The sequence below is a fragment of the Sebastes fasciatus genome, chromosome 13, assembly GCF_043250625.1.
Source record: "Sebastes fasciatus isolate fSebFas1 chromosome 13, fSebFas1.pri, whole genome shotgun sequence".
NCBI classification, from domain to species: domain Eukaryota; kingdom Metazoa; phylum Chordata; class Actinopteri; order Perciformes; family Sebastidae; genus Sebastes; species Sebastes fasciatus.
In genome coordinates, this window is record NC_133807.1 from 21,234,866 (window position 1) to 21,262,732 (window position 27,867).

General features: G+C 42.4%; 1 protein-coding gene and 1 long non-coding RNA gene across 3 annotated transcripts in view; one reads left to right on the top strand and one right to left on the bottom strand.

The window, feature by feature from the left end:
* LOC141780758 (uncharacterized) overlaps positions 1 to 27,867 on the bottom strand; it is a 114,572-nt gene that overhangs the window by 7,403 nt on the left and 79,302 nt on the right. For both annotated transcript variants that reach the window (XR_012596722.1, XR_012596723.1), the window contains one exon: positions 2,976 to 3,055. This is a non-coding gene — a long non-coding RNA (uncharacterized LOC141780758). The remainder of the gene's footprint in view (positions 1 to 2,975; positions 3,056 to 27,867) is intronic.
* Positions 89 to 20,653, top strand: c1ql1l2 (complement component 1, q subcomponent-like 1-like 2). The gene is made up of 2 exons (XM_074656127.1): positions 89 to 1,305; positions 16,501 to 20,653. Exons 1-2 carry the CDS (start codon positions 697 to 699, stop codon positions 16,678 to 16,680), a joined length of 789 nt encoding a protein of 262 aa, XP_074512228.1. The 5' UTR covers positions 89 to 696; the 3' UTR covers positions 16,681 to 20,653.

The following is a 27,867-nucleotide window of genomic DNA, read 5'->3' on the forward strand; positions in this document are numbered from 1 at the left end:
CCTCTGAGTGAGCCGTAGAGAGAGAAGGGGACGCAACCACACCAACCTCTCACTCGATGGGGGAGCGAAGGGGAGGAGAAGGGGAGGAGAAGAGGAGGGGGGGGGCTCCACTGCTACTGCCGTATAAAAAGCCAAGCCTGAGAATCCGCCACCACAAACTCACCACACATACACACACACACACACACACACACACGCACACACACAGATCCAGTGGCTGCTCTGTATCTCTCACACTCACCCACTCTCATCACTTTCTCTCTTTCTCTCTCTCTCTCTCTCTCTCTCTCTCTGTCTCGCTCCCTCCGTCTCTCACTCCACTCCTCTGGGATCTGCATCCTTCTTGCTTCTTCTCACAAGTCAGATTGTGTTTGTAAGTACAGGCTGAATGTCTCCCTGTGTATGCTCGGGTTTCCTTGGGTCTTTTTGTATGGGTGAGTGACTGGTTGGCTACTTCAGTGTGACTGAGCAGAGCAGTGAGGAGTATCAAGTGTATGTGGGTCTCTGTCTCATCCTCACACACTCGCCGGTCCTCTCGCAACTCTTCTCGGGGTCTCGGGATCCCTTTCGACGGTGACAGACTCCCCACACCAAGCAGTCACCATTTCCGCCCCCGGGAGACCCACGCTGGCAGCTCAGCCCCTTCCCCGACTCAGCATCGGGAGGAAGACCCTGGTGGCGGCTGCCGTAGGGGTTATGCTGGTCCTGGTGCTGGTGGTCCTCATACCCGTGCTCGTCAGCTCTGTGGGTACAGACGCCAGCCACTATGAGATGCTTGGCACCTGTCGTATGGTGTGCGACCCCTACCTGAACAAGGGCACGCCGGCCAGCAGCACCAGCTCCACCGGTCTCCAGGCTGAGGCGGAGGCGCTGAGCGACCACGGCAACGTGCTTCCACCTTCCACCTTACTGCAGGGCCCACAGGGGAAGCCTGGCAGGCCAGGCAAGCCCGGACCACCCGGAGCACCGGGAGAACCGGGGCCACCGGGACCAGCGGGGCCTCCTGGCGACAGAGGGGATCAGGGAAGGACTGGGATTTTGGGTTTGGGGGGGAACGGAGCTATCAGCACAGCCACCTACAGCACGGTGCCCAGGGTGGCCTTCTACGCAGGGCTTAAGAACCCCCACGAAGGCTACGAGATCCTCAAGTTTGACGACGTGGTCACCAACCTGGGCAACAACTATGATGGCATTTCGGGCAAGTTCATCTGCAGTATACCGGGTACCTACTTCTTCATCTACCATGTGCTGATGAGAGGAGGCGATGGCACCAGCATGTGGGCAGACCTCTGCAAGAATGGACAGGTTAGTAGTGCTTTGAAACTTTTTTTTATGAGTTAAACCTGACTCTCACTCTCATCCTCTGTGCTGCTCTCTCATAAAAATCCACAACTGTACAGTGATTTTTATACAAAAAAGCCAGTGAATAAAAAGTGACATTGTGCACATCTGCCGTCTCGAGCGTCTCCAAAAGCCCAGAGCGCACAGCTGTGGCACTGAGCGCGCCTGGAGATAAAGATGTGTTGACTGGTTGCAACCCGCGTCCGTCTTCTCTCTGCATGATGCATGATGCGCTCTGACATTGCAAAGGACGGGCACAGTTTGGGCTGGACTGACGAGCAGTCTTGTGCGCGCAGATCTTTTTTTTGCCTTTTACGCAGTAAAAAAACTGGAAACCGATTCCGCTTTTTTTTCCTGAATTAGGAATTTAATGGCAGCTTGTGTCGGAGTGTGTTGGCATTTAGAGCGATGATGAAAAAGAATCTGCTGTGAAAATGTTTTAATGTGTCTCTAATGAGGCATTTCATTTTTATTATTGAAGAGTATTTTTATGAGTTATATTGTATTTCCAGTTAATTATTATAATAAGTGTTATTATTATAAAAGCCGATTTCTTTTATTACAAATGTCTCATATATAACTTTTAGACTTGTCTGCGCTGGAGGTGTAAAGAGGAGGAAGAGGAGATATTAGATATTTCGCTGACATTATTGGGACCATACCTGTCTGTGTGTTAAAACCCGCCGGATTGTGCTGACTGTCCACCGCTGCACCCATCCGTCTTCTCCGTGGTGTTAAATGCATTAGGACGTCTACATGATCTATTCTCAGCTTCTTTGATGCATCGTTTTAATGGGGCTCTAATTGTATTTTGCGCCCCCCGGAGGGGTCTCCTCTTCTCAGGTTGGTTAATGTGCAGCTTCCGATCAGCCGTCACATCTCTGATCTCTTATAAGTTATTGCTCCGAAACACTGTAAAAAGATGGATATTGTTTGCTTTGTTTGCTGCAAACTGCGTCTCTTTCATATAGTTTGTTGTCAGCATTATGACAAACATGAAAAAAGGGAAATGTATTAAAGTTAAGAAAAAAAAAGCAATCCCTAATTTTTAATCTTTCACATTTGATCCTGCAAAACCAATTTCAGTGACAACACATTGCAATATTTCAGTTCTGTGTTAAAGTTAAAGTTGTCTTAAAGGTGTCTCGCATTGCTCTAATTTAATAACTGCTCAGCTGCATTTTATTTCTTGCCACACAAAGTGAAGTGAACACATGGAGAAGACACACCGAAACACTGTAAAAAGATGGATGTTGCTGCAGATAGTGTTTGCTTTGTTTGCTGCAAACTGCATCTCTTTCATAGAGTTTGTTGCCAGCATTATGGCAAACATGAAAAAAATGGAAATGTATTAAAGTTAAGAAAAAAAAGAAGCAACCTTTCATTTGAAATCTTTCACATTTGATCCTGCAAAACCAATTTCAGTGCATGCAACATTTCAATACTTCAGTTACTGTGTTAAAGTTAAGTTTGCATTGCTCTAATTTTATAACTGCTCAGCTGCACTTTATTTCTTGCCACACAAAGTGAAGTGAACTCATGGAGACACAGTATTGTAATGAGATCTGCTGCTGCTGCTGCTAGTGACAGACATTTGTTTTCTTACTGCACACAATAAGTGAGATCACACTTACCACAGGGCTCAGGGAATGCATCACTTGTAGTCTATTTCAAGAACATTTTGGGGTTTCTGATTCACCGTCATCAGCTTGTTCTACAGTCAGAAACACAGAGATGAGATGAATAATAAATACAAGTTTAAAAAAAACACCAAATCTGATCCTCCAAACTGTCATTTCACATCACGTCCCAGCAGCCTCTCTGACCTGTTTCACATCTGCTGACTATAGAAATCATTTTATTTTCTTAAGTTTTGAATGTTTCTGCCAAGTGGAATATATTAAAAAATCATTGATTATTAACGCTGAAATCTGCTATATTATAAGTACATATGTGCAGCACGGAGAGGAAATAACAGCTGGCATCAAGGGTGAACCTGCAGTCTCTTAAGGCAGCCAGAGGTTAATTCCTTTACCCTCGCCAAGTTCACACCCAGGAAGGAAAAAGAGTTACAGCAATCGCCTCCTATATATAATGTCTCACTCAACAGTAATGTTTATGGGTGGGCGTAAAAGCATTGATATATAATGGGGGGAAAGAAGAACATATGTTCCTATAAAACGCCTTCTGCTCCCGCTTCGTTGTGCTCTCAAGAGAGGAGGGTGTGGAGGTACTTAAGTTAGACGCACACAGTGTGCATCTCCAGAGACCCCGCGCAATGTTTATAAAGTGGTAACGGCGTCTCTTTCTCTGTAGCTGGTACATAAACACGCTGTCCTCTTGCTGTGCTGTTTATTTGTTTTTTTGCGTGTTGTTGGGCTGATGGAGAAGGCCCCAGAGCCTCAGTGTGTGTAAATGACTGTGAATGGTTATAAATGTTGGGGCCAACTTTATGCTACATCATTGATGAAGTGCTGAGAGTCAAACCGAAGCTCCTACAGTCACACCGGTGCTTTCCTCAGCTCATTAAGGCTGCAAAAAGCTACACTGCGAGCTGGGACAGAGGAGGCCGGGGGAATTGAAGACAATACTAGTATTTTATCATCTTTTGGCTTTAGTGAAGCAGCGGGTTTCCAGGCCCTGCAGTGCTGCCTCACTCCAGCAATGTGCTCCTCCCACTCCAGGGGTTCTCACAAGCTGTGTTGAGCATCAGCAACCATTCTTCTCCTCTACTTCCACTTCAGAACCAGAATCCCAACACTGTCCCCACACAACTTTGACACTTTCCAAACCCCAAAAAAGTGAGCTTCCTGGTAAACAAACAAATAAGAAATCTATTTTCAGCACAGTATCCGCTTTCCAAGTTCCCCTCTCTCTCCACACACACACACACACACACACACACACACACACTCTTTTGGCTTCTTCGTCGCCTGCTCTTTTTACCCGCGTGCCAAAAAACTCTCTCCAGTAAATCAATGCTTTGCTCTAACCTGTCTTGGACGCATCCTGAGAGACACGGCAGAGACAATGACGACAAGTTCAATGGATGCAGAAAAAGAGGACAGAAAAGAGACAGAGTTATTTAGCTATTGTGCCATCGAGTCTATTTAATTGTAATTAAAAAGCTTGAACCAGATCCAGGACGTGTTTGCGCTTCTCCTCTCCATTCCCCTCTTAATATTGTTATTAATCCGCAAAACCGTTTCAGAGTTAATTAAAAGCAATGACTTGAGCGTCAGTCTCTCAAGAGGACCATAGTGAATAATCACTCTGTCTCCTCCTTTAATAAGCTTCAACGTCCTTCGTGCACATGGCTCTTCCTTAGCAATTACCGCCGCAGTCTCCTCCTCTCACACACACACACACGTACGCGCATGCTTGCCCCCCTCCTCTTCTTCATCTCCACACACCCCCCTCCTAACCCGCTGCCTCAACCCACCCCAACTGTGCACTGCCCTCCATCTCTCCTCTATGTCAGGTCTGCAGGAGCTCACTTCTCCAAAAAAGGAGCAGAAAGTTTTCATCTTAAAAAGGAAAACTTCTTTCAAAAAAAAAAAGAAAAAAAGCAGCAAAACAGAATCCAGATTGCGGTATCACAGAATCGATTTGCTAACACACAACGCCATCAATATTCTTCATTGCTCTCAAGTGATGCATTGCACTATAACAGAATGAGTTAGAGCGTGCCATCCTTTTCTTAGATTTTGTTTTTTTGCGCTCGCTTCAAAGTGTTGCTCAAGTTCAGTTCGGTCGCGTGTCATTTCCCTCTCACACCATTCCCTCTCATAGACACCTCCTCCAAACGGAGGGGGTCTTCAGCTCTGGTGCACAGGAGACTGTTTATCCTGTTGCTGTGCATCCAGGTGAAACCCACGCATTGTGTTTAGCATGTGGTGTCACTCCCGACATTAAACACAGGAACGGAGCCATCTGGATGAGGGGCTGCTCTGTTTGATTAGGTTAGAGGCTCTAAAGGAAGGTGTGAATAACAAAAAGACATTCTGGCTATTGATTTTGTATTTTTCAGTCTAAAAATCAAAGAAAAATTGTGATTTTGGGAGGTATCTCCACGCTCATACAGGAATACTTGATTGATTTTAACATTCTGGTAATGTTCAGACCTGCTATTCTTCATCGTGGTCTGACTCCGGCACTGAGAGGCCTCTGTGTGTCTGCCCGGTGTAACAGAGAGACTCTGTCTGAAACAGACAGACAGGGTTTGAGAGAGCCACCCTCAGTCCCTCAGCCTCTTTGCCTGCGGTATTGATCCCCTCTATGTGTGTGTGTGTGCGTGTGTGTCTCTTTCCTTCTTCTGACAGACCCATTTCTTTCTGCGTGATGCATACCATGGCATATCTTCTATAATCAGCCCGAGAGGTAGTGGAGGCGGACCTTTGGCCTTGATCTGCTGTGTAATTGGACATTGGATTTGACACTCTGCCGAGTGGAACATTAGAGCTGGTCTAATTAGGTGCGAGGGCTATCAAATGAAGATTGGCCCATGTTGTTAGGAAATACCACACAGATTGGAAATGTCAAGATGACACCGGGCTGTCATCTGCGAGCACGGGGAGGAAAATCTATCATTTTATTGGTGAAGTTTCAAAACTTCAGCTCGAAAACTGCCCACCACTTGTCTGTAATAATTCTGTTCCTTTAGAACATTTTACACTGAGCTCCTCCAATAGAGAGCCATTAGAGCCATTAGTGCTCTCGGATTATAGCTCATGAAATATAGTTATAATATCTTGTGTATTTGCAAAAAAACATACGGTCTAAAATAGGCTGTGGATGGTCTCCTGTGGCTGGCTGACTCAAGGAGGCTATGCTGTTGACTCATAGGACTTCTTCATTATAATGAGGGCCATATGGGAGATAGACAAGTGCCCCTGGCCCTCTTATGCAAACATCTCTCCCCACGCCCCTGACATTTAGCCGTCCCCCGAATTCAGTCTTCAGTGATACCCACAATTATCCTCTCCCTCTTCAGCAGCAAAGTCAATGGCTTCAAATGACTCACAGTCTGCTAAATAAATCAGTGTGTTTAACACCTTCTGCACCCCTCCTCTTAAAAATGAAAATGGGTAACAGTAAGAGAGGATGAATCGGCGGCTACTGTATGAAAAATGCATGTCATGGCAAAGCTGCCAGTCTGCCTCTCATCCAACACTTGTACAGAAGCTCTCATTTTAGAGGAGTCTTTTTCCATTTAAGAAAAAAAAGGGAACATCTCGGCGCCTCAGGGTTACTAGGAAGCACACCGGGGGGGAAAAAACAGGCTTAGTGTGAACAAAGGTTGAAAATTTTGCTGTAAAAGTCTCTTTCCAGACAATGCCGGGAGCGGTGATTGTGGGTTTGGTGTTGGGGGCTACAGAAGCAGACAGTGCTGTGTTATCTCAGTAATTAACTGAGCATGATGAGTCAGACACAAAGGAAGAAAAGAGTGGCTGGATTGCAGGTCAAAGGTGATGCCTCCTTTTCCCCGCCACTGTTTTCCTCTTTCAGTTCAGGAGAAGCTGTGTTGATTTCATCCTCTTTGTCGGCACTGCTACAATTCCGGCCTCTAGAAGGTTTCTCCACCTACTTGTCAACCCTCCTGATTTCCCCATGAGACTCACGTTTTTCATTGCCCTCTCCCGGGGTCACAATTTCTTCCATATTTCTCCCAATTTATGACAAATATTCACACCCTTTTTCCCTTTTCCACCCTGTTTCTGGCACTGTACAGCATGTACAAGCCCTACTGTTTCCACCTGGACCACAAAAGAGCAACACCAAATGTCGTTTCCCAACGCGGTTTGAGCTGCGCTCGCCGCACATCACAGCGTGCAGCGCCCAAAGTTGGGCTTTGCTCGACGCAGCGAAAAGTCGTTGTGGTGTGGTGCAAGCCATTCAGGATAATGGGTTTTGGAGTGCAGTGGTGCCGTTGTCACTTTGTGTCTGAAAGGACCTTCAGTGAGTGAGAGAAGGAGAGAGAAATGGAGAGTACTAAGAGACCGAGATACTTAAGCAGGGGCAAAAAATTAATGAATGGAAAACGATGAATATCAGTTTATGCAAGAGATTCACACAGATTCACGCCAGAGGGGAAAATTATTCAGTTTTCTTTCCTGAGAATTAAAAGTAAAATTAAAAGAAGGCCTTTTCAACATAAAGATGCTGTTGCAGTGTACTTAATATTTTGCTATTTTTACCACGATGCAGGAAACAAAGTCTCTGAAACTCAAATTTTGACCCCGCGCTATGTTTTTGAAATCCTGCCTATTGTTGAGGTCTCAAGGTTGGCAAGTTTGTTTCTACAACATTTGGATCGCGTATCGGTGATGCATGTGATAAACTAATGAACTAACACCCGACACCAGACTCCCCTTTAGCATTAGTGTAAGCAATTTCATAAACAGCGAGAGGTTTGTGCAGCAAAGTCATTCTGTTTCAAAGGAGGCTGAGCAGGTACAAAGAGAACAGCTGGTGAAATTAATTCAGGAAGCCTTTTCCTACTCTCGTCTGACAGATGGCAAATCTCCTGTTACCATTTCATTCCTCTTATCATGTTTTCACTTAGGTTCCTCCGAACAAATAAACCTGTGACACATGGGAGACCCGGCGCTTTCTGACACCACAATTCTCTTGTAGTTTCCTGCTCTCATTATTTCAGTAAAATTGCATATTGTGTGTGTGTATGCGAGTGCACATAATATGCATGTGGATGTCTCTCCTTCACCCTGTGAGTGTGTTTGTGCAGGGAAATGTTGGACCGCGCTCAATAGCGGTGGCAAGCTATCTAAGCTGCCATTAAGCATGCAGTTCACGGCTGGAATGTTCAAACACAATTAGGCGGCAGTACACTTTGATTTAAAGAGGACCAATAGACTCGTTGATCCAAAATGGAGGCTCAACATCAAGTCAACAAATCCCTGTCAGAGGAGCCGCGAGACATGTCCTTGTCACAGTGACAAAGCCTCTTGTAAGATGTCCCGGTGGGACGTTGCCTGCTCCTCCTGCACCAGACACAACAGATAAAACTTCAAAATTGTCAAGCTTTTCATAAACAGCCTTCTAATAGGGATTTAGAAGAGAAGCGCGCTACAGCCGCTGGATGGAAAACATGTAAAACGCCTTTTCAATAGAGGTGGATTGTAAAAGACACACCACTTTATCGTGGAGCGGTGACAGTCCGTAGTTTAAAATGTGCACTTAAACACCTGTATTATTCATAACTGTGATGTTCATATTCACAGTTATACCGCGCACAAGTTAAGAGAGTCCACACTTCACGCATTACTGTATCTATTAAGCCTGAGCACGGCCTTGAATTTTCTGCGTCTCCACTCAGAATATTATTCAATCAAAGCCATCACGTTGACGATATGACGGATGCAAACACGCACGAGCAGCCACGAGGAAGACAACATCGCCTGACACCTCATTTGCCATCGCCGGAGCCGGCGCTTGCAGCCTCATGCTTTGTTTGCCTTGTCAAAGTTCCTCTACATATTCTGCGTCAAGGTCACGCGCTGCCAGTCGGCTGTTTGTCCTGCTCATCTCTCGCTATACATCCGCCATAGCCTGCATTTGAACCTCATATCCCTAAGTTCCTGTGTGCGCTGGAGAGAGAGGGAGAGAGAAAAAAAAGCAGCTCCAATAGGAGCTCCCTGATCATTATTTCAAAAATAGTGAGGTTTTATTCATGCGTGCTTATCATTGAAAGCAAACGAAGGAGGCCTAGACTGCGGCAGTTAGTCTCAGAAGGGGATAAAAACCATTAGAGCAAAGAAACAAAACAAGACAAAAATATCATTGTGGAAGAACTGGAAGCATTTCAGGGAAGTGTGCTTTCACCAGGGCTTTACTCATTCTGTCTCCGCAAAAGGAAAATGTTATATTTATAACATGCACATGAAGACGACTTAAATTTCGTCAAGAGCAAATGAAGAGAATAATTTAAAGGTATTACACATCTGTGACTTTGCCAGAGGTTCCCCGGGTCCTGTGTGAACACCTGGAGAGCAAATATTTTGATAAAGTTTCATTAAAACCCCAACTGACAAATCCTCCTGAGCCGTCATCACCCACTCCCTCGCCAACCCAAGGCGCTAACCCTCTAATAGGATGGTGTTGACTTTGCACGCTCAGGGCGCATCATATCATATTAATATGCTCTGGACGCCGGCGTCCCAGAATCAGAACAGGAGGCTTTGTTTGCACATCGATATGAGCTGTGCTGGATTTAATCAGGAGGATAAACAATAAAAAAGTACAATATTCCATATATTACTCCTGCATCTTAAAACCTCTCCTCCGGATTTAATTATTCAGATTAGCCTTTACAGCACTCGCACATTTCATAACAACGTGATTTTCACTGTTGATGGCATGTTGTTGAAAAGTTTGAGACACCCTCCAAACCTCCTCTTGAAACATAAAGAAGGTGAAGATAAAGTCTGAAACGTTGCTTCTGAACAAAGATTACTTTAATGTTGTGCCCACTCTTGATGCTCTTTTAAATTCATCTGGCTCACTATAAAAGTGTTGTAAAGCCCATTCTTTGTTCATTTCACCTTCCATTACAAAACAGAGCTTTTATTTTAAAACATTGACAAACAGTCTGTTGAGAATGGCCGAAGAAGTGTCGACCTCGCTCCTCTCCGCTTCGTCACTCAATGCGGTGGGTTGAAGGCAACGCAGGAAACAATTCCCTCTTTGAAAATCATTCACCAGAAATCCAGCAAAATATTAGCCTATGACTAAAAGCTGAACAATGAAGATGATTTGAAGGCGGTTATGAGCAAGTAATTAAAATTGTACATTTTTATTATGGTGAAACGTTTGAGAACCATTTTGCAGTCCGTGCTTCTGTATTTAATATTGAAAATCAGTGTTAATATTGGTTATACATAGTTGTATAATGTAATGTAACAAAGTACACTTACTCAAGTACAATGTTTAGGTCCCAGAGTACTTCCATTATACGCTACTTTATACTTCTACTCCACTACATCTCAGAGAGAAATATTGTACTTTTTACTGCACTACATTTCGCTGACAGCTTTAGTTACTTTACATATTAATATTTTGTATAAATAATCTAAATCTACTTATAAATTACGATATATATTACTGTAAATTAAGCTGCTCAGCAGGTAAGTATTTAAAGTTTGCCACACCATAACCAGCTTCAATATTAATGCGATGTATACAGTAATAAATTAATAATTATAATCCAACAATATAATATATATTATTCTGAAATGGGCCATTCTGCATAATAAGTACTTTCACTTTTGATACTTTGAAGTATTCAATTCAATTCAAACGTTATTTCAGACACACAGGAGGGTCCATAGCAATAAAAGAAAAAGAAACAAGAAACATACAAGATAAGACCACAGCAGTTCATCAGTATGTTTTGATTCTAACACTTTTGTACTTTTATTCAAGTATGATTTTGAATGCAGGACTTTTACTTGTAAGAGAGTTTTTTTACACTGTGGTATTACTACTTTTACTTCATTAAAAGCTCTGAGTACTTCTTCCACCACGGTGTTCTTCTCACTGTGGCAGCGCTCACAATATTGATTTATGTGTGGATATTAGCAGAAATGTTTTCCCACCTAAGATGAAGAAATGTTCTGTAATAAGTTACCAACATCACACAGCCTGGTTTAGCCAGGTTCAATATAAGGTGTCACAGATACGGCACCTTATACCACTTAAATGCGTTTCACAGAAAAGACTCAGTCTAGCCTCTAGTGTGACTTTGTCAGTTTGTCATTGTGTTGCTCTGGAGAAAAGCACTTAAGACACTTTTATGCTTCTCTTAAAAAACGTTCTGGTTTCTATCACAGGCTTTTAACTCTTGTACCATCAACTTAAAAATATACAAAATGTAAGGAATACTCTCCCGTTTCTCTAGTCTATCACAGTGATTCAAACTACTGAATATCCAGTTCTTTTTGCACACCTCTGCACACTTTTATGTTTCAAATGGCAGGTTGTTAAAAATCAATCGAGGATGAGCTGAGGGTTTAGCAGCAACAGCGACAGCTATTATGGCAGAAAAGGTAATAAGAAGAAGATCCTTAATGAAACTTAGCTTCATGAACAGAATCCTTAGAAAAAGGCGAAACACAGTGATTGACTGATGAGTCACATCTGGGAAGTGTAGAGTGAAAACACCACTCAACAAACTCTGTCTTCAAACCACTGAATATATAATTTAATACATCTAAATGTCAGGAGAACCTGTCCCTGTTAGGTTTGGCAACAGCGCTGCTTTCTGTGCAGGAGATCTCCGTCAGTAGCTGGCCTCTCCTCACATTTGTCAATACGCCTGTTGTGCATACTCCTTAAATAGGCCAACTAATTATTGGGCATCCTCTATGCCGCCTGTTGGGCCAGCTTGTCGACACCCCGCTCGAAAAGCCACGATTTAAAGCTGTGTGGACAAACACCGAGCCAAGGAAGACCCGATAATGAGCCACAAGAAAATACTTCAAAAGCACGTAAACTATTGATTTTGATTCAACCTTACTGACCGGACTAAGTGACTAATTGGCTTATTCAACCAATGGATGCTTTAAAGGATGTACAGTGCTTTCTTTTTTCATCTGGAGAGAAAATAATGATCTTTTTGTTCGATTGTATTTAAGTTACGACTGATGCAGTTCTCCTTGTTAGTAAATGTTTAATAGCACTGAGATACTGCGTAGCATTTGGAGAGTGGCACATTCTTGCTTGTTTTGCTCTAAAACAATGCCCATTAGGTTAAAGTACCAACTTTAAGTTTTAATTTAGCATCTATATTTGGTGGAGAGTTTAGGAATTATAACCAAAGTTACATGGTAGATTAACATTCAATTCAATTTATTTTTATATAGCGTCAAATCATAACAGAAGTTATCTCGAGACACTTTTTATATAGAGCAGGTCTAGACCGTACTCTATAGTTTAGAGAACCAACAAGAGATCCCCCAAGAGCATTGCATTGATATGCAATGAATGTAAATGTTTAGTTCTGAACCTTTGCAGTCAATTACTATCAGCAGTTTAGGACCCATGTAGACCCACAGACGTGGAGCTACTCAGATTTACTTCTTGCTTGTTTTGGGGGCTTTTTGCCTTCAGTCTGGTCTTCTGGTCTCTTAACTATAGACTGTTTATAGAAAGTGGACGTAGTCACTGTGATGTGTTTTGAACATCACACGGCATCTTGTTTTTAGGCAACCCAAAAGTGACACAAGAGGGCGGAGCTAAGTACAACCGAACGCTGAATAAGACAGGCAACCCAAAATTTACAATTAACTTTCATGAACTGAAAACTCACTGTGAAAGGGTTAAAGTTGTAAGACAAAAACACGGACAATGCCGTAGTAGCAACCTGTCAATCACAAGGTAGCCACGCCCAAAGGCGTCCCCTGCTTTATGATCTATTTGACTCTAAATGGGACCATAATTTACAAAATGAACATCATGCTGTATTGAAGAAGACTTGAAACTAGCGATTGAGACCCTAAACTCATGTTTACAATGTTTACTGAGGTAATAAATCAAGCGAGAAGTAGGCTCATTTTCTCATAGACTTCTATTCAATCAGACTTCTTTTTGCAACCAGAGGAGTCGCCCCCTGCTGGCTATTAGAAAGAATGCAGGCTTAAGGCTTCACTCTTCAGACCCGGATGTGCCCACTGCTCTTAGCACATGCTAAGTTGGACTGAGATCAGTGATGTCAGTTGAGGGAAGGACCGCTGTAGCTCGCTCCTGAGGTTGAGTTGCATTGTGGGTAATGTAGGCGCCAGATTTTGACAAGGAAGAAGAATGCATGGAATAAAAAAAGATGATATTTTGATCATTCTCAGTTCTTTATGTCTGTCCAAATACTAAACACTTTACAGAATAAGGTTTAGGTTTATGTCTGTGGTGGAGGATCGTATTTAATGAGGCCCCAGCAGACAAAGGCGCACACTCTATGCTGGCAACATCCAGTCTATGACCTTCATTGTATGTCACTGCTGGTTTCCAACTTTCTGCTCACCCTCCTTAGATTTTATTTGTATTCGGCAAAGAGAAGGCTACAAAATGTTCTTAAAAATTGCAACTAGACAGCATTTTGTAATAGACATTCCTGTTGATGACATGTACAATTAGTCTCTCTGTCACACACACACACACACACACACACACACACACACACACACACACACACACACACGCCCCCACACTCGCGCTTGAAAACACAGCTATTGTTTCAGCGCCCATTTGGCACCGCAGCTCCTTCCTCCCGAGAGAGAGAGAGCATGTTTGTGGTGGAAGTCTTAATTAGCCAGGACAGGTTATTTAGAAACCGCTCCAAATGTCCTATAGCCAGACAGGCAGGAAACACACACACACGCACATGCACATGCACATGCACATGCACACACACAGGCACACACTCACTCAGACAAAGGCAAATACAGAGATCAAAAATATCCTCTATGATATGCAAAGTAATTCCAAATATCCTTGCCACTCCTCTCTGTGCGTTATGAAATATTTCTGCTTACATTCAGTGGGCGTCCTTCGTGTTTCTTTTATTATATTTCTCAGTAATATTTCCACCACATTGAGAAGCCCACAGAGCCAGCCTTGTTGTTGAGTTTCTGAGACTTTCTCTTTCTGTGGACCTTTTGTTCCAAGGTTGGGCGTTAGGTCTTCTGTGGAAGACCGCTGGCGTGATTGAACCCATAAATCTGCTTGACAGAAAGGCCTGAGGTTTGACTGACCCTCTGGTTGCTCCTGTAGCTATAATATCAATATGAAGCACTATTTGTGCCATTGTTGTGTCCAGTAATTCATTTAACTTCAAAATGAAATTGACATTTGACATTTAGTATTTCAAAAAATATACTGAAAATCTGAGTTTTTCTTATTTTGGTAGATACATTCTCCCTCTGTGCAACAAATGTTTCTCTCTGGTGGTGCAGCAGCACGGTGATTTGTCAGACTGTTTGCCTCCTCATTACTGACATTACTCAGAAGAAACGCTGTTTTTCTGTTTTGCTTTTTTAAACCATTTGGGTCTTATTTGTTTGTTTGCTTGATAACATTTTTATGTAGACGAATAATTAAAAAACATCGCTTTTAGAAAGAAGCAGAATAAAAGGGTAGCTTTTTCCTATAAATTAAAACTAAATTGTTATAACTGCGTATTAATCATTTTACAAATTTTGGCAGGTCCGAAATGAATGTTTTGTTTATATCTGTGGAAGATATCCGACGTTTGGTTCCCACTTCTAACAAAGCTTGTGAGCCAATAGTAAAACAACATTGGCATCACGTTCTACAGATCAAGTTGATAGTTAGAGTTTGACGGTAAGCGCCCGGCTTCACTCCGGTACCAATCCCAAGTGCTCAGCGACAAAAGGAGGCTGCCCCTGCCACCCCTTGCCGCACTGACACGGGTCTCTCCATCAGGATGCAGAATACATGAATAGTTACCGTGGCAACAAGTGACAACTGACGTTAGCACATATTAGCTGTCTTAACAAAAATAACCCATAACATTACAATTTGGCATATTTAAAGAAAACCAACAATAACTACCAACAACCATAGTCCTTACAAACCTTAACTAATGTGTTGTCACCGTTTTAAATTGTCAAAATGAGAGACAGCTTCAATCCCCGAGGAGCTACGTTAGCATTTTAGCATTAGTGACGGTTGCCTCCAGTCCAGTTGCACTACACCACTGCTTATTACACGGCTTTGTTGAATACTCAATTCTAATTGGTTAATAACGGTGTTCTGTGGTCTGTTATTTCTTTATAACAGACCGTTGCTATGTATAACAGACCGTTGCTATGGGCGCAGTTCTAATATCGGACTCTGGCAGACCGTTTTTGTGTCAAATTATTGATTTCTTAAGTAAGTAGTCGTGTAATAAGCGGGATAATGTACAGCTAGTGGGTCATTGTTGTGAAATAAACCCCTTCAGGGTGATGCTGCATCCCGACGTGAAGCAGAGGGGTGGACCTCGAGCCCTGTCGGGGTTTATTACTCAACAATGACCGGCTCGCTGTACATTATCCCTCACTTAGATGACAAGCTAAATGTTGCCTAAAACTAAATAGCCATATCATCATAAATCATAACTCTATAGCTAATGTATAGCTACATGCTGCAAAATGACTTCTTTACCATGAAACATGACTGTCTGTCTTAGTCATTCCACTCAACCACAACAGGCTGTGCCACGAACTGGTAACCGTTTGTTGAATGCAGTGGAGCGGGGGAGGGAGAGCACCACCATTAGCAAAATATCTCATAACCATATCAATAGATATCAATACAATTGTGTGGATCTTTAGGCCGTGGAAGAAGGGAGACTAGTTGTTGGTGGAGATCTGAATCCAGGCATGGCTTCGGGAATTTTCTAAAGGATTTGTTTTTATCATTGTGAAATAGGGCATTTTTGAATATGTTCACTATTCCCTCATAAACTCCTGCACTTCATTGAACAGAAGAAAAACAATCAATAAAAACTCTGGCGCTCGTATCGACTGATTTCCTGTAAATGCACATATTGATCTTTGAAAAATTCAGATCATTTTCTATCATTAAAATAACAAATGTAGAAGACTGTGCAGCCTTGGTGGAGATATACAAGTTCTTTAAAGGAAATACTCACTTTTTCAGTGCTTGTGCTCATAAATTTTGGTATCTGGAGTGCCTAACAACCCACAAACTGTGAAATAAGACAACCCAGTCAGATTTTTGTGGGCTGTCTAGATCAGAAAACGTGATTCAATGAGCCATTTCGATTTGGCTCCCCTTCCTATGTCACATGCAGGCTCATTAGAGGGTGATTACAGGTATATTCAGACAGACAGTATGAGAAAAATAATGTGTTTTTTAAACATTAAAGCATGTAAACCTGTTCTAGTAGAAGCCCAAAATACAAGTATGGACCTGGAAATGAGCATGATATGTCCCCTTTAAGGTCTGATTTACAATAATGGTAACAGTGAATACAATATCTGTCTACCTGTGTGAGGAGTATGAGAAAATTACAACTTATTTGGGGATTTTCCTAAATGAATGAAGTTACTGTCCTAATTTGTACTGTAGCTAACAAGCCTAACCGTTCTCCTACATGTTTGTCTGTCCCTGTTCTTCCAGGTTCGTGCCAGCGCCATCGCCCAAGACGCCGACCAGAACTATGACTACGCCTCCAACAGCGTCATACTCCATCTGGACGCAGGGGACGAGGTTTACATCAAACTGGACGGAGGCAAAGCCCACGGAGGAAACAACAACAAGTACAGCACCTTCTCTGGCTTCATCCTCTACGCAGACTGAGAACAGACAGACACAAGAGACAGTCAGACAGACAGGAACAGGAAGAGATTGAGCGAAAGAGTTGGGGGGTTGGGGGGTGAGTGTGTGTTAAAAGCTGGAATGCTTTCTAGTTTTCCTAATTCTCTCCATCATCACGGACACCTCTGCTTCGTATTCATCAGCCAAGACATCCAGGCTCTGTAGCCGAGCCTGGATGCAAAGCTCCTGAGGACACACTGAGGGGGGCCGGGCGGGAGGAGTGGGACGTGGGGTGGAGGTGGAGGCGGGCTGGTTTTTTTCTACACTCCTCACCGCAATGTGTCAGAAGCTCCTCGCTTTCAGTGTCTCTCCTCTTCAGCCCTGCTCCATTGCACAGAAATATCAACAACAAAAATGAAAACCCTGCAAAAGTGGATGACCTCACCTCTTCTCTCCACGGCGGCAAACAGTCGGCCGTGCCGTCAGTGGACTCGATTGACTGAAACTCGTAGTGTTGTTCCGTGCAATTTTACCTTAGAGTGTTTTTATTTTGTAGACATGCATAATATTCTACACAGATGAGATTTAAAAAAAAAAAAAAGAATATATTTGTCCCTTGTGAAGATATCCTGTTTGACTGAGAGATCGGATTTGTGAGATGTTATTTGTGATGCAGCGCAGACATCTAACAGCTGGAAAAGAAATCTTTACGACTGCTAGTATTTCATGGCAGTGGGTGTTTTTCTTCATCGCTGGGTACAGCAAGGTAACTATATAATGTTCATGTGGAGAATAATAATACATTCTGCACTGTACCTTCTGAAAATGAAACATCTCATATAGACCACGAACCACCTCACACTGTTGGCGCACACACAACGATGTCCCGCTGCTGTTCGGATTAAAAGTTCAAATCGTCTCCTCGATGTTCTAGTTTTATGTAGACGCTCTACTCGGCACCACCAGCCATGCGCTGAAGCAAACATCTTCAGATTCAAGAGGCAACCTAGTTGAAAAGTTTCTTCTTCTTTGCTGTGCTGACCTCCGAGCCTTTTTAGGCTGTAAAAAAAAAAGTGGCTTCTGAAGTGGAGGACGAGGTGGGGGAGAAAGTCACAAAGATGGAGAGAGAAGTGAGTGAGATTGTGGGGAGGCGGCGGGGGCGTTCAAGCACAGTAACAGTGAGTGGGCGACTTTTTCTGTTTCAGTGTCTCTGAGCTTCACTGGATGTCATCCATTCATTAGCTGCATTCTCACTGACACACAGGCATTATGGTAATATTTACTCAACATGGCGGCCTGACAGCTTGCTTGAGAATGAAATTGATTGGGTGAGTGACTTGGGTCAATCATGACTGCACGTTTGTGTGTACGTGTGCACGTGTGAGTGTGTCTGTGCATACCAGTGAGTGTCTGCATTTTAGCATGTTGCCGTGCCATCGTTCTTTTCCAGAGTTATTCTGTGCTACAGCCAATGACGGATATTTTCCTCAGCAGCCAATGAGATTGTGCTCTGTAGGGTGGGGAGCCTCTATACAGTAGATATGATGAGAAGAACAAACAGCTTGTAAATGAAATCTATGACATGTTTGTCTATCTTATCTTTTGGAATTGTTGAATACATTTAAATAATAAATGGGATTTTTTGAGTGACTTGTCTAGAATTCTTGTATCCCAAATACGCTAATTAGGGGAAAATGATTTGTGAGGGATCTCATTTTGCTCTGCGAGACTAACTAACTGCAGTGCAAACAACATGACTGCAAGTGTGTTTCTTCTGTTTAAAATAAGAGTTTTAACATTGGCCTGTCAGTGCAAACATTAAAAAAAAAAAAAAAAAAGATTTCATCAGCAAGTCCCTCATCTCTCTTTTCTCTCCAAAAGCGAAAGTATATTTAGGGAGATGGGTGTCGAGGGAAAGATGTCTGTGTTTATGCTCCTAAAGTGATCCTGCGGAGCTTCTCTCCATCTGTAAAGGTGCGCTCGGAGATAAAGACCCTCCAACTTTAGCAACATCCACCGGCGGAGTAAAACGCCGTTCTTGAATGCTGATGAGTCCTCAAGGAAATGCGGGCTATTCCTCAATCGGCAATCACGGCGTCTTTTCACAGATTCTCATCAACAGAGGCATGATATACCCGGTGAAGAAGTGTGGACGGAGGAGGAAAAAGACAGGGGGGAGGAAAGATTGAGCGAGATAGAAGAGGAGCGGAATATGGTTTGACAAAGACAGATGGAGACGCAAGAGAAAAGAGTAGGCCACAGAGAGAAGTAATGGGGAAGGGATAGATAGGGAGGGAGAGGGTAAAGAGAAATATAAGGAAGACAGACAGAAGGAGAGGGGGGATGCTGCTGATTTGGGGAGGAGAGGGAGGAGGGTGGATTGTTTTCAGGGTAGAGTGATTCCCTGTCGGGGCTGTGTGAGGTGTCAGGAGAGATTAGCCGGCGTGAAGCTGGAGGAGAAAGCTTGAGATAGCCTGGATTGGACAAGTGTCAAGGACTGGACATTCCTCAGATCTGGCAGGAATGGGATGTGACACTGGCTGCTATGTTGGTCCGCACTACTCTGCTCTTAAGGGAGCCAGTCACCCCTCTCTGTATCATCTTATCCATTTCCCTCTAGCATTATAACAAGCTAATGCACGCTGGTGGGAATGAGAACGTCTTGTTGAACGGCAGTAACATCTGTAAATCGTTTCCACAGTCATTTTAAAGACATTATTACTAAAAAAACATGACCCATCGCTGAAAAGAAGCATCCACCAGCTGCATTTTAGTGTTTTGACACCAGGTCAGATTCTGTTTGAAACGCTCTGCTTTACACAAACCGGCACACAGTGCGAAGTGGCTGCTCTTCAACACAAATGGACTTGAAGCTGTCAGCGCTTCTTGCAAACGCAGATGGTGAAAGAAGTAAAGGGGCAAAAGGAAAATTGATTTCCTGTTCATCTTCGTCTTTTGAGGAAAAAAAGCATCCGCTTTGAAAAAAGGGAGCAACATTGGAAAAAGTGGGTCTCGCATTGTCGCAGCTCGGCTTTTAGAATAAAGAATAATAGAGTGTGTGTGTGTGCCAAAAATAACCAGAAACCATAACTATGTTGTGTGTTTAGAGAGGAGCTCTCTATTGGCCTGAATGCTGACCCAGTCTTACACAAAGTTTATGAGTTGACATTACTTTTTCATGCAGTACAACCCCCCCTTGCCACCACTGTGTGGCAAAACACACTCACCATGGATGCAATGAGGAAAAGAGAAACACACACCAGAATGGATAATGATCTGCATGAGACAGCCAGTGATCTGTAGACGTTGTGGCCAGAAACAACTTTCCTGACACTAAAAATCAACATAGAAGAGTTGAAAAGCTTTCAAGACAAAGGCTGGAGTATCCCAAAAAGAAAATCACACTCATACCTGGATGAAAGGAAAGAATTGTTTTCACTAAGATAGGGTGATCCATTTGTTTCTCTAACATCTGGCTATTGTCTTTAGTGCTAATTTTCACTACTGTATGTGATGCGCATTTAAGTGAATATATAATAAATAAAATCAGCAGGGATGTAGATAGCTATTAGAATTTATTATCATATAAAACGTACAATTAATATGCTCTCCTCAAAGCCACCAGACTCCAGTCAGACAACAGTCATTTTACCTCCCTGATCAGCGAAACACACTTTATTCAAACTCGACAAAATAAAAATCATCCAAACCATCTCGGTTAGCCTTTCCACTGTTCCAACAATCACCAACTCTGGTTTGGTCGCAATAAACCCTTAATTCACTGAGTTATATGTGAAAAGAAACAGACGTTCTATGAACTCCTCAAAGCCACCAGACTCCATTGACAGAAACAGTAATTTAACCTCGCTGATCGTCGTAAAACACACTTCATTCAGACTCGACAGCAACAAAATAAAACTCATCAAAAACCGTCTTTGTTAGTCTTTCCACTGTTCCAACGATCACCAACTCTGGTTTGAGTTTGAAAGAGAGACTGAATAAGTAACAGAAGTAACCACCGTAACATTTTCACTGTTTACTAACCCTGTTTTCTGGTGTGTTCATGACGTCGAACATGACTCATACACCAGGAAAAAAACAGAAAGGCATACTTGTCTACTGGCAATAGGAAAAGAGTCTATATCTTTTATTTTCTCCTGTGGTTATAGAACTGCATATACGTGCTAGAAAGGCCTAAATTCTCTCTAAATCTCTCTCAAACAGCTCCTTAACATATCAGAAGTGTTTTCAGTGTTTTTCCTGTGAAGTCACCTGGCAGATATTGAACGTTTGCTTGTTTTGCCACTCAAGAAAGGAGTGTCTGTAGTGACTTCTGGGTTATTTATGTCACCTGCTTATCCTCATGAAAGAAAACTGGGCCCAGGTGTGTCAACTTTACACCTGTCAATGATAACGCGGATTTAGTGTCTAAAATTTCAATTTACTGCTCAATGTAGACACTGCATGTCTTGTCATGTTTTTTTTATAGTTAAATTAAGTTAGGTGTGAGAAATAATCCTCTAAATCCTGGTCTCTCATTTGTTATACTGATTAAATTAAGGTGTTGATTAATGTGATTTGGATGGTTATATTTAATTGTGTTAAGCATCTTGTTAAAGATGGTCGTGTGGGAAAGAAAAAGAACCAATCAGAGCCGAGGATTATCTACAGCAGTCAATCACTGCTTGCGAAGCTGGTGAACTCCGATTAAACGGTCAAACTAGGCAGCGCTGATCACATATGAATCAATATTCTGTTACTGTAAAGCCTATTTCTCGCCTATGATGTTTTCAGAAACATCTTGTAGTGTACTGTTTAGCGAGTCACAAACTTTTTCATTTTACAGCTTAATAGTACACTAATTGTTTTTTTCGAATCATGCTTTTTATTGTTTGCTGAAGAAAAATGACCTAAACCATAACAAGTAAAGTGATATGTACATATAACTAGGGCTGTCAATTGATTAAAATATTTCATCACGATTAATCGCATGATTGTCCATAGTTAATCGCTATTAATCGCAAATTAATCACAGATGTTTTATCTGTTCAAAATGTACCTGAAGGGGAGACAGCTGTCAGTGTGTCGGTGTTTTGACTTGACTATGACTTTCCCCAAACTGCATTTGATTATCATAAAGTGTGCATGTCTGTAAAGGGGAGACTTGTGGGTATCCATAGAACCCATTTTCAGGTCAAGGGACCCCTTTGAAAATGGCCATGCCAGTTTCCTGACAAGCTAGTATGACACGGTTGGCACCAATGGATTCCTTAGGTTTTCTAGTTTCATATCAGTATCTTCACTCTAGCTTTAAAACTGCGTTTACAGTTTTAACTTTGACAGCCCTAATAACTTTGAAAGCCCTAATAACAGATAGTAACTGTAAATTGAAAAATAAAGCATTCAAAAAACACGGGGGAAAAAATTATAATAATTAGTTAAATAAATACATACTAAATAAGAAATATATAAAAATATAATACATTTAAAATAAAAAATAATAATCAAATAAATATAAACAAATAAAAATAAATAAATTAGTAAAATAAATGCACACATCAGATTGCCAGCACTTACCCCCGTAGTCCCGCCCCTACAATAATTCTCTCACACAGGTTAGATACAGAGTACATACTGTGACTAAAATATGTTTCTGAAAACATTTTAGGCGAGAAGTAGGCATTACAGTAACAGAATATTGATTCATATTTGATCAGCGCTGTCTATTGACCGTTTGAATTGAGTCCACAAGCTTTGCGAGCAGTGATTGATCTGCTTTAGAGACTCCTCGACTCCGATTGGTTGTTTTTCTTCAGGCGCAGCAGAAACTTGCAAATGCCATTAGGAGCACTAAAAGGAGGCAGTATCTGTCTCGTACTACTGTCCACGTATAGTGACAGTTTGAGCAAATATGACAAAAAGTTATTTATTATTAAAGTTACCGACTGTAGCTTTAAGGTTTACAAAAGGTTTCCATCCACAGTGATAACTTTATAGTTGCACTCACTCTATATGTAGCACCATCATTTTCTTTCTATGTTCAAATCTGACCTTTTCCCTCTCACTTCCTTTTTTCACCTATTTTCTTTTCTCCTTACTGTGTCCTGCCTTTAACCTGGTATGACAAACACAAAGGTTAGAAAAGCAGACAGCTGTTAGCAGACCGGCCTCCTCCTGCCGCCCCAGAGCCTCTCCTATACGCACACACACATAAACATATACACACAGACACCTCTGCATGATAACGCAGTCACACATTAACACTGTCAACCTTGCTCTGTTTGCTCCTACGACTCGCACATGATTCCCTTTGTCAGTTTGGGTAGCGGCCGAGGTGGAAGCCTTTCCCAGTTGTCCCTGGATGGTCTGAAGCTGCCAGGCCAGGTGTACTCTGCAGTCACTCCCTGCGCCGGGGGAGGCGGCCGAGCTGAGCGCCCGGGCTCTTATCTGCAGGCTCGCCCTCGGACCGTGTGACACCGTGACCCCCACCCTCGCCGCTCCACTGCCTTGTATACAGTCCTTTAACACTGCAACAACATATTCCTGTCCACAACAGAACGAAAGTTAACTCGCAGAACTTCAGACACCTCTGACCCTCATTATTTTTTCTGACTTTAACTTGCCACAACTGCTGTCTTGCGCTCTAAACCCCTTGTACTTTTGTTCTTTGTAAATGTCTGATCACGGCCTGCGCTGGCCCCTACACGCTGCAGGCAGAAACAGACAGGATGCAATTCGGTAAATGTTTCTCTCATTCGGCATCTCCTCCTCTCTCACAGTGAAAACACCATGCTATCCTCACATGTTCTAGTGCCGCATCTCCAGAGAACTCACTGTAAAGAGAGATAAAAAAGCACAAACAAACATCCAACATGCCTTTTTTTCCCTTCAGCAGGCTGCGTGCATTAGTGACCTTTTAAAGTGCTGCCTCCCTAGCGCTGTGCACACACCCCAAAGAAGAACAAACTACTAATAGGGCTAAAAAGCTGACACACTTTAAACAAAGATCAAACCATTTCTTGGCTGTGAGGCAGCGCCTGCTACATTAATGGTATTCAATTATGTAGCTAAGACAAACAAACATCTTTGTAGGCAAACAGCAGCCAAAGTTTGTGCAGAATGAGGACCACAAATATGTAAAAATACTGTTTTGCTTTTTATATACAGTATTAAGTGCTCTGGTTATTGTTCCATCATTTTGATAATGTTGTAGATCTGTTCCATTATCTAAAACAACATCCACGACTTCACCTGCTTCACATTTCACTTCTCATACAAATTGGAAATAAAAGGACGCAGAGGAAAACAACAGCGATGGGGAAAGATGAGGACACTGAATACAGTATAAAACAGATTAAATGTACTGTTTGGTTCAAGGAAAAGACGGGGTTGTGGAGTGCATTCGAAATGTTCAACTTGCAGAAATGTAAGTATTTGTTTTTCTTCATCTACAAAATGACCTTATTGGTTAGAATCGTGGGAGGCAGTAAGCTCACACCATATGACTCTAATTGCAGCGAATCTGTATGTGTGCGCGTGTGTGCGGAGAGCAGTGGTGTTTGCGTGAGCGGACATCAGACAGAGCTACAGGGCCTGCGGCGAGGTGGATAAGGTCAGAATTGCAGAAGGCAGATGTCAAAGAGGAGATATTACCCTCCACATTACTCCCACTCAGCCAGGATAGGCCATTACACGGTGTATTTCAGACATTAGCATGCAGATAAAATAAATATTGACAAGTAAGAGAAGCAGTCACCTTAGCTGGCGAATTAAGATATTGTGAATAATACACAAACACTTTCCAAGACATCTGAGCGAGACAGTGCAACCGGGAAACACGTAACCGTGCCAAACTTCTGATGAAATATAAAAGCCACCAGATTCTTGCATAACTTTTGAGCAGTCTGCTTGTACTGAGTAATAGCTCCCCAAATTTAACTCAGTTCGCTCTCTCCTGCTGCTTCTCGCAGCCTGATGGATGTGTGGCATGCTAGTCATGCCGCCTTGTGTCACCTGTGTTGCGCTCGCTCCGGGCAGGGAGGCAGGGAGAGAGCCATGGGAGGTCTGGAGGCCAGAGAGGGGGAGAAATAGACATCTGTGATTAACACATACAGACACGTGTCAGTGTGGAGCATTGGCTGCGAGGCGCGCTGGGAGACGCTCACACACAACCTGCTCCCGACAGCACAAGTTTGCCTAAATAAAGACACGGAGGAAGCCGCGATGAGCCCGCCAACACATTCACATACAAACGTGAGCTCTTGCACGACATGAGTAGAAATGAACTAATAGATAGATAAAACACATTTCAGGCTGAAGTGAAAGGCATGCAGCTGTCTGCACAAGTGCATGTGCACAAACATTCGCTCACACACAGAGCCACATGCCTACATGCATCTCACACCTCCCTTTGTGCTATAACAATGAATTGTTTGTAGTGTTATTTAGAGGCGTGAAAGGACCTCTGGAGACGTGCCAATTTAAGAGGGTTTGGGGGTTTGGAACGACAATTCCATTATTCTTTTCTAATACCATATGTTCAGATAACACACAGTCCTCTCTCTCTCTCTCTCTTTGTGTCTCTCTCAACAAGTTAATTGCTGAGATCTGGAAAAGAGACGACATGAAGAACTACAACATGAGCATCCACGTTTTAGACAAACCCCATTATTAAGTGAAAACGAAGGCAAATGCCCAAAATGTCCGTTGTAAACATCCATCCATCACCAACATTTCATTCACTTTCAGTTTGACCCTCCAAATAAAGTGGTTTAGATAATCTGGCCAAAGAGTTGGCTGGTTCACAACCTGTCTGATCATCTGATGGCTCATGTTTCTTGCCCTGTACATAGGACTATGTTGTCATGATGTTCCAGATTTCAGAACATAGAAATGATCGACTAAGACTATTAACACAAAACTAAGAACCAAGTTGCGATACATCAGAAATATCCCAATTACTAGATGTTACGATACATTATTTTCCTTCCTGATACCGATTCCGATACCTGAACTTGCAGTATCTTTATCTTTATTCTCGCTGTTATTATTATCATTTAACAGCTCTTTATTACTGACCATGTAAAGATGTGATATGATTCCTATCTTTGTTGTATGGCCAAGCTCAGGTAAAGCATGAACAAATACATTTTTGATTTCTGGTTAAACAAGTTGATTTTTTTCTAGGTTAATAAATAATGGTATTGGATCGGTGCATAGACTGGCGTACTCACCAATACCTGATCTTGAATTTTGGGCAGTATTGGACGCATATCTGATACTGGTATCGATATCGGAACAACTCTACCAATTACATAACCCGAACCCTTAACCTAAACCACAGACTGTATAGAAGAAGTAGACGTAGTCACCGTGACCCATTGGTTTGTGGACTGACGTTTTGAAGCCTCGAGTTCGGCATTTTGGCCGTTGCCATCTTGTTTTTTTGCAACCAGATGTGACTCGAGAGGGTGGAGCCAAGTACAACCAAACGCTGAATAACATATTTTTAGGCGACAATTAACTTTCATGAACTGAAAACACACTGTGAAAGAGTTAAAGTTGTAAGACGAAAACACGGACAACTCCCAGACCGGACAACGCCGTGGTAGTGACCTGTCAATCACAAGGTAGCCACGCCCTAAAGCATACCCTGCTTTACGGTCTATTTGACTCTAAATGAACATCATGCTGTATTGGAGAAGACTTGAAACCAGCAATTGAGACCATAAACTCATGTTTACAATGTTTACTGAGGTAATAAATCAAGTGAGAAGTAGGGTCATTTTCTCTTAGACTTATATACAATCAGACTTCTTTTTGCAACCAGAGGAGTCGCCCCCTGCTGGCTATTAGAAAGAATGCAAGTTTAAAGCACTTCTGTATTGGCTTCACTTTTCCGAACTGGAGGCTAAACCTAATTCTTACCTCACAAGTTCTAAAACTCAAATTCACAATGCAAGAAATACAAGAGCACACCTGCACAAGAGGACATGGTTGAACTGTTTTCTAACTGGGGATAATCTGAATAGATGGGCTGCTTTCACAGATACTGAACACAAGTACATTTGCAGAGGCAACAACAAATGTCCAATGACATCTCCTCAACTGAATACATTAACCTGGAGATTGGCTGGGAATAAGACAACCTTTCAAATAAACAGACGAAATAACCTGCAAGGTGAAGGAGACCACGGGGGAGGCAAACAAATAAACCAACAACAATACCCCTCACCTGTATCTGGCTTCCAACTTCCAGTGCTGATCCTGATGTAAACTTGAGTCGTTAAGAGGACGCTTTGAGGAGTCTTTGTCTCCGAGGACTTACACAAGCAGAAATACACACACTCTCACACACACACTTAAGGGAATGGTTCCACGGAGAGATTCAGTGAGCCATCTGCCAAATTAGGCCATGAGCCATGAGCCAACAACTTCACTGTTCTATTCAATTTTCAATTACTGGGCTGGAGGCTTAAGCACAAGGTCTGCATACACGCATACGAACACATTAATAGAATAGATATTTTTTTCACACATGGATCCAATATGAGATAAGATGAATCATTCAAACGCGACTGAGTTATTCATAATGTTTCCATAATGGATAACTTACATGGTACAACTATTTATTCAGATTTTTTTTATTTTTTTTTATTCAACACTTGGCATGAAAATGCAACTGCTTAAGTGAAAAATTAGCTCCAAAGGGGACAACTCACATGTCATCATTGATCTACATACATGAGCGAACAAACATACAATAAATCTTGTTCATTAACAAACACATACAGACACCAACAGAGGCTCCTAAGCCAGCAGCAGAGCAGCTTCTGTATCCAGTGCCAGCTACATCCCTTCCAAAATGTCAGAGGCGTACATAGCAGGGAGGGTGTGAGGTGATAAACGCACCCGACTGAAAATGTCAGAGTGTCACCCGTTGCCATGACAGCCGGCAAAGTTTGGCAAGGACTAGAGTGCTTCAGCCAAAGGCCAGCTTATTTGCTACAGCTAATTGAGCTAAATATACAGAAGTGTGCTCTAAAAAAAAGGCTCTGTATTGAGACAATAACACTCCTACATATCTTAATTAGACTCTGCCAGTGACTGTGATCATTCAGTATATATGAATAAGAAACACCAAACTAAGCAAACGATCTGAAACATATTTCAGAACCAGGTTGTTGGTGAGGATTCGAGAGTTGTTCAGAAAGTAACCTGAGGGAAGTG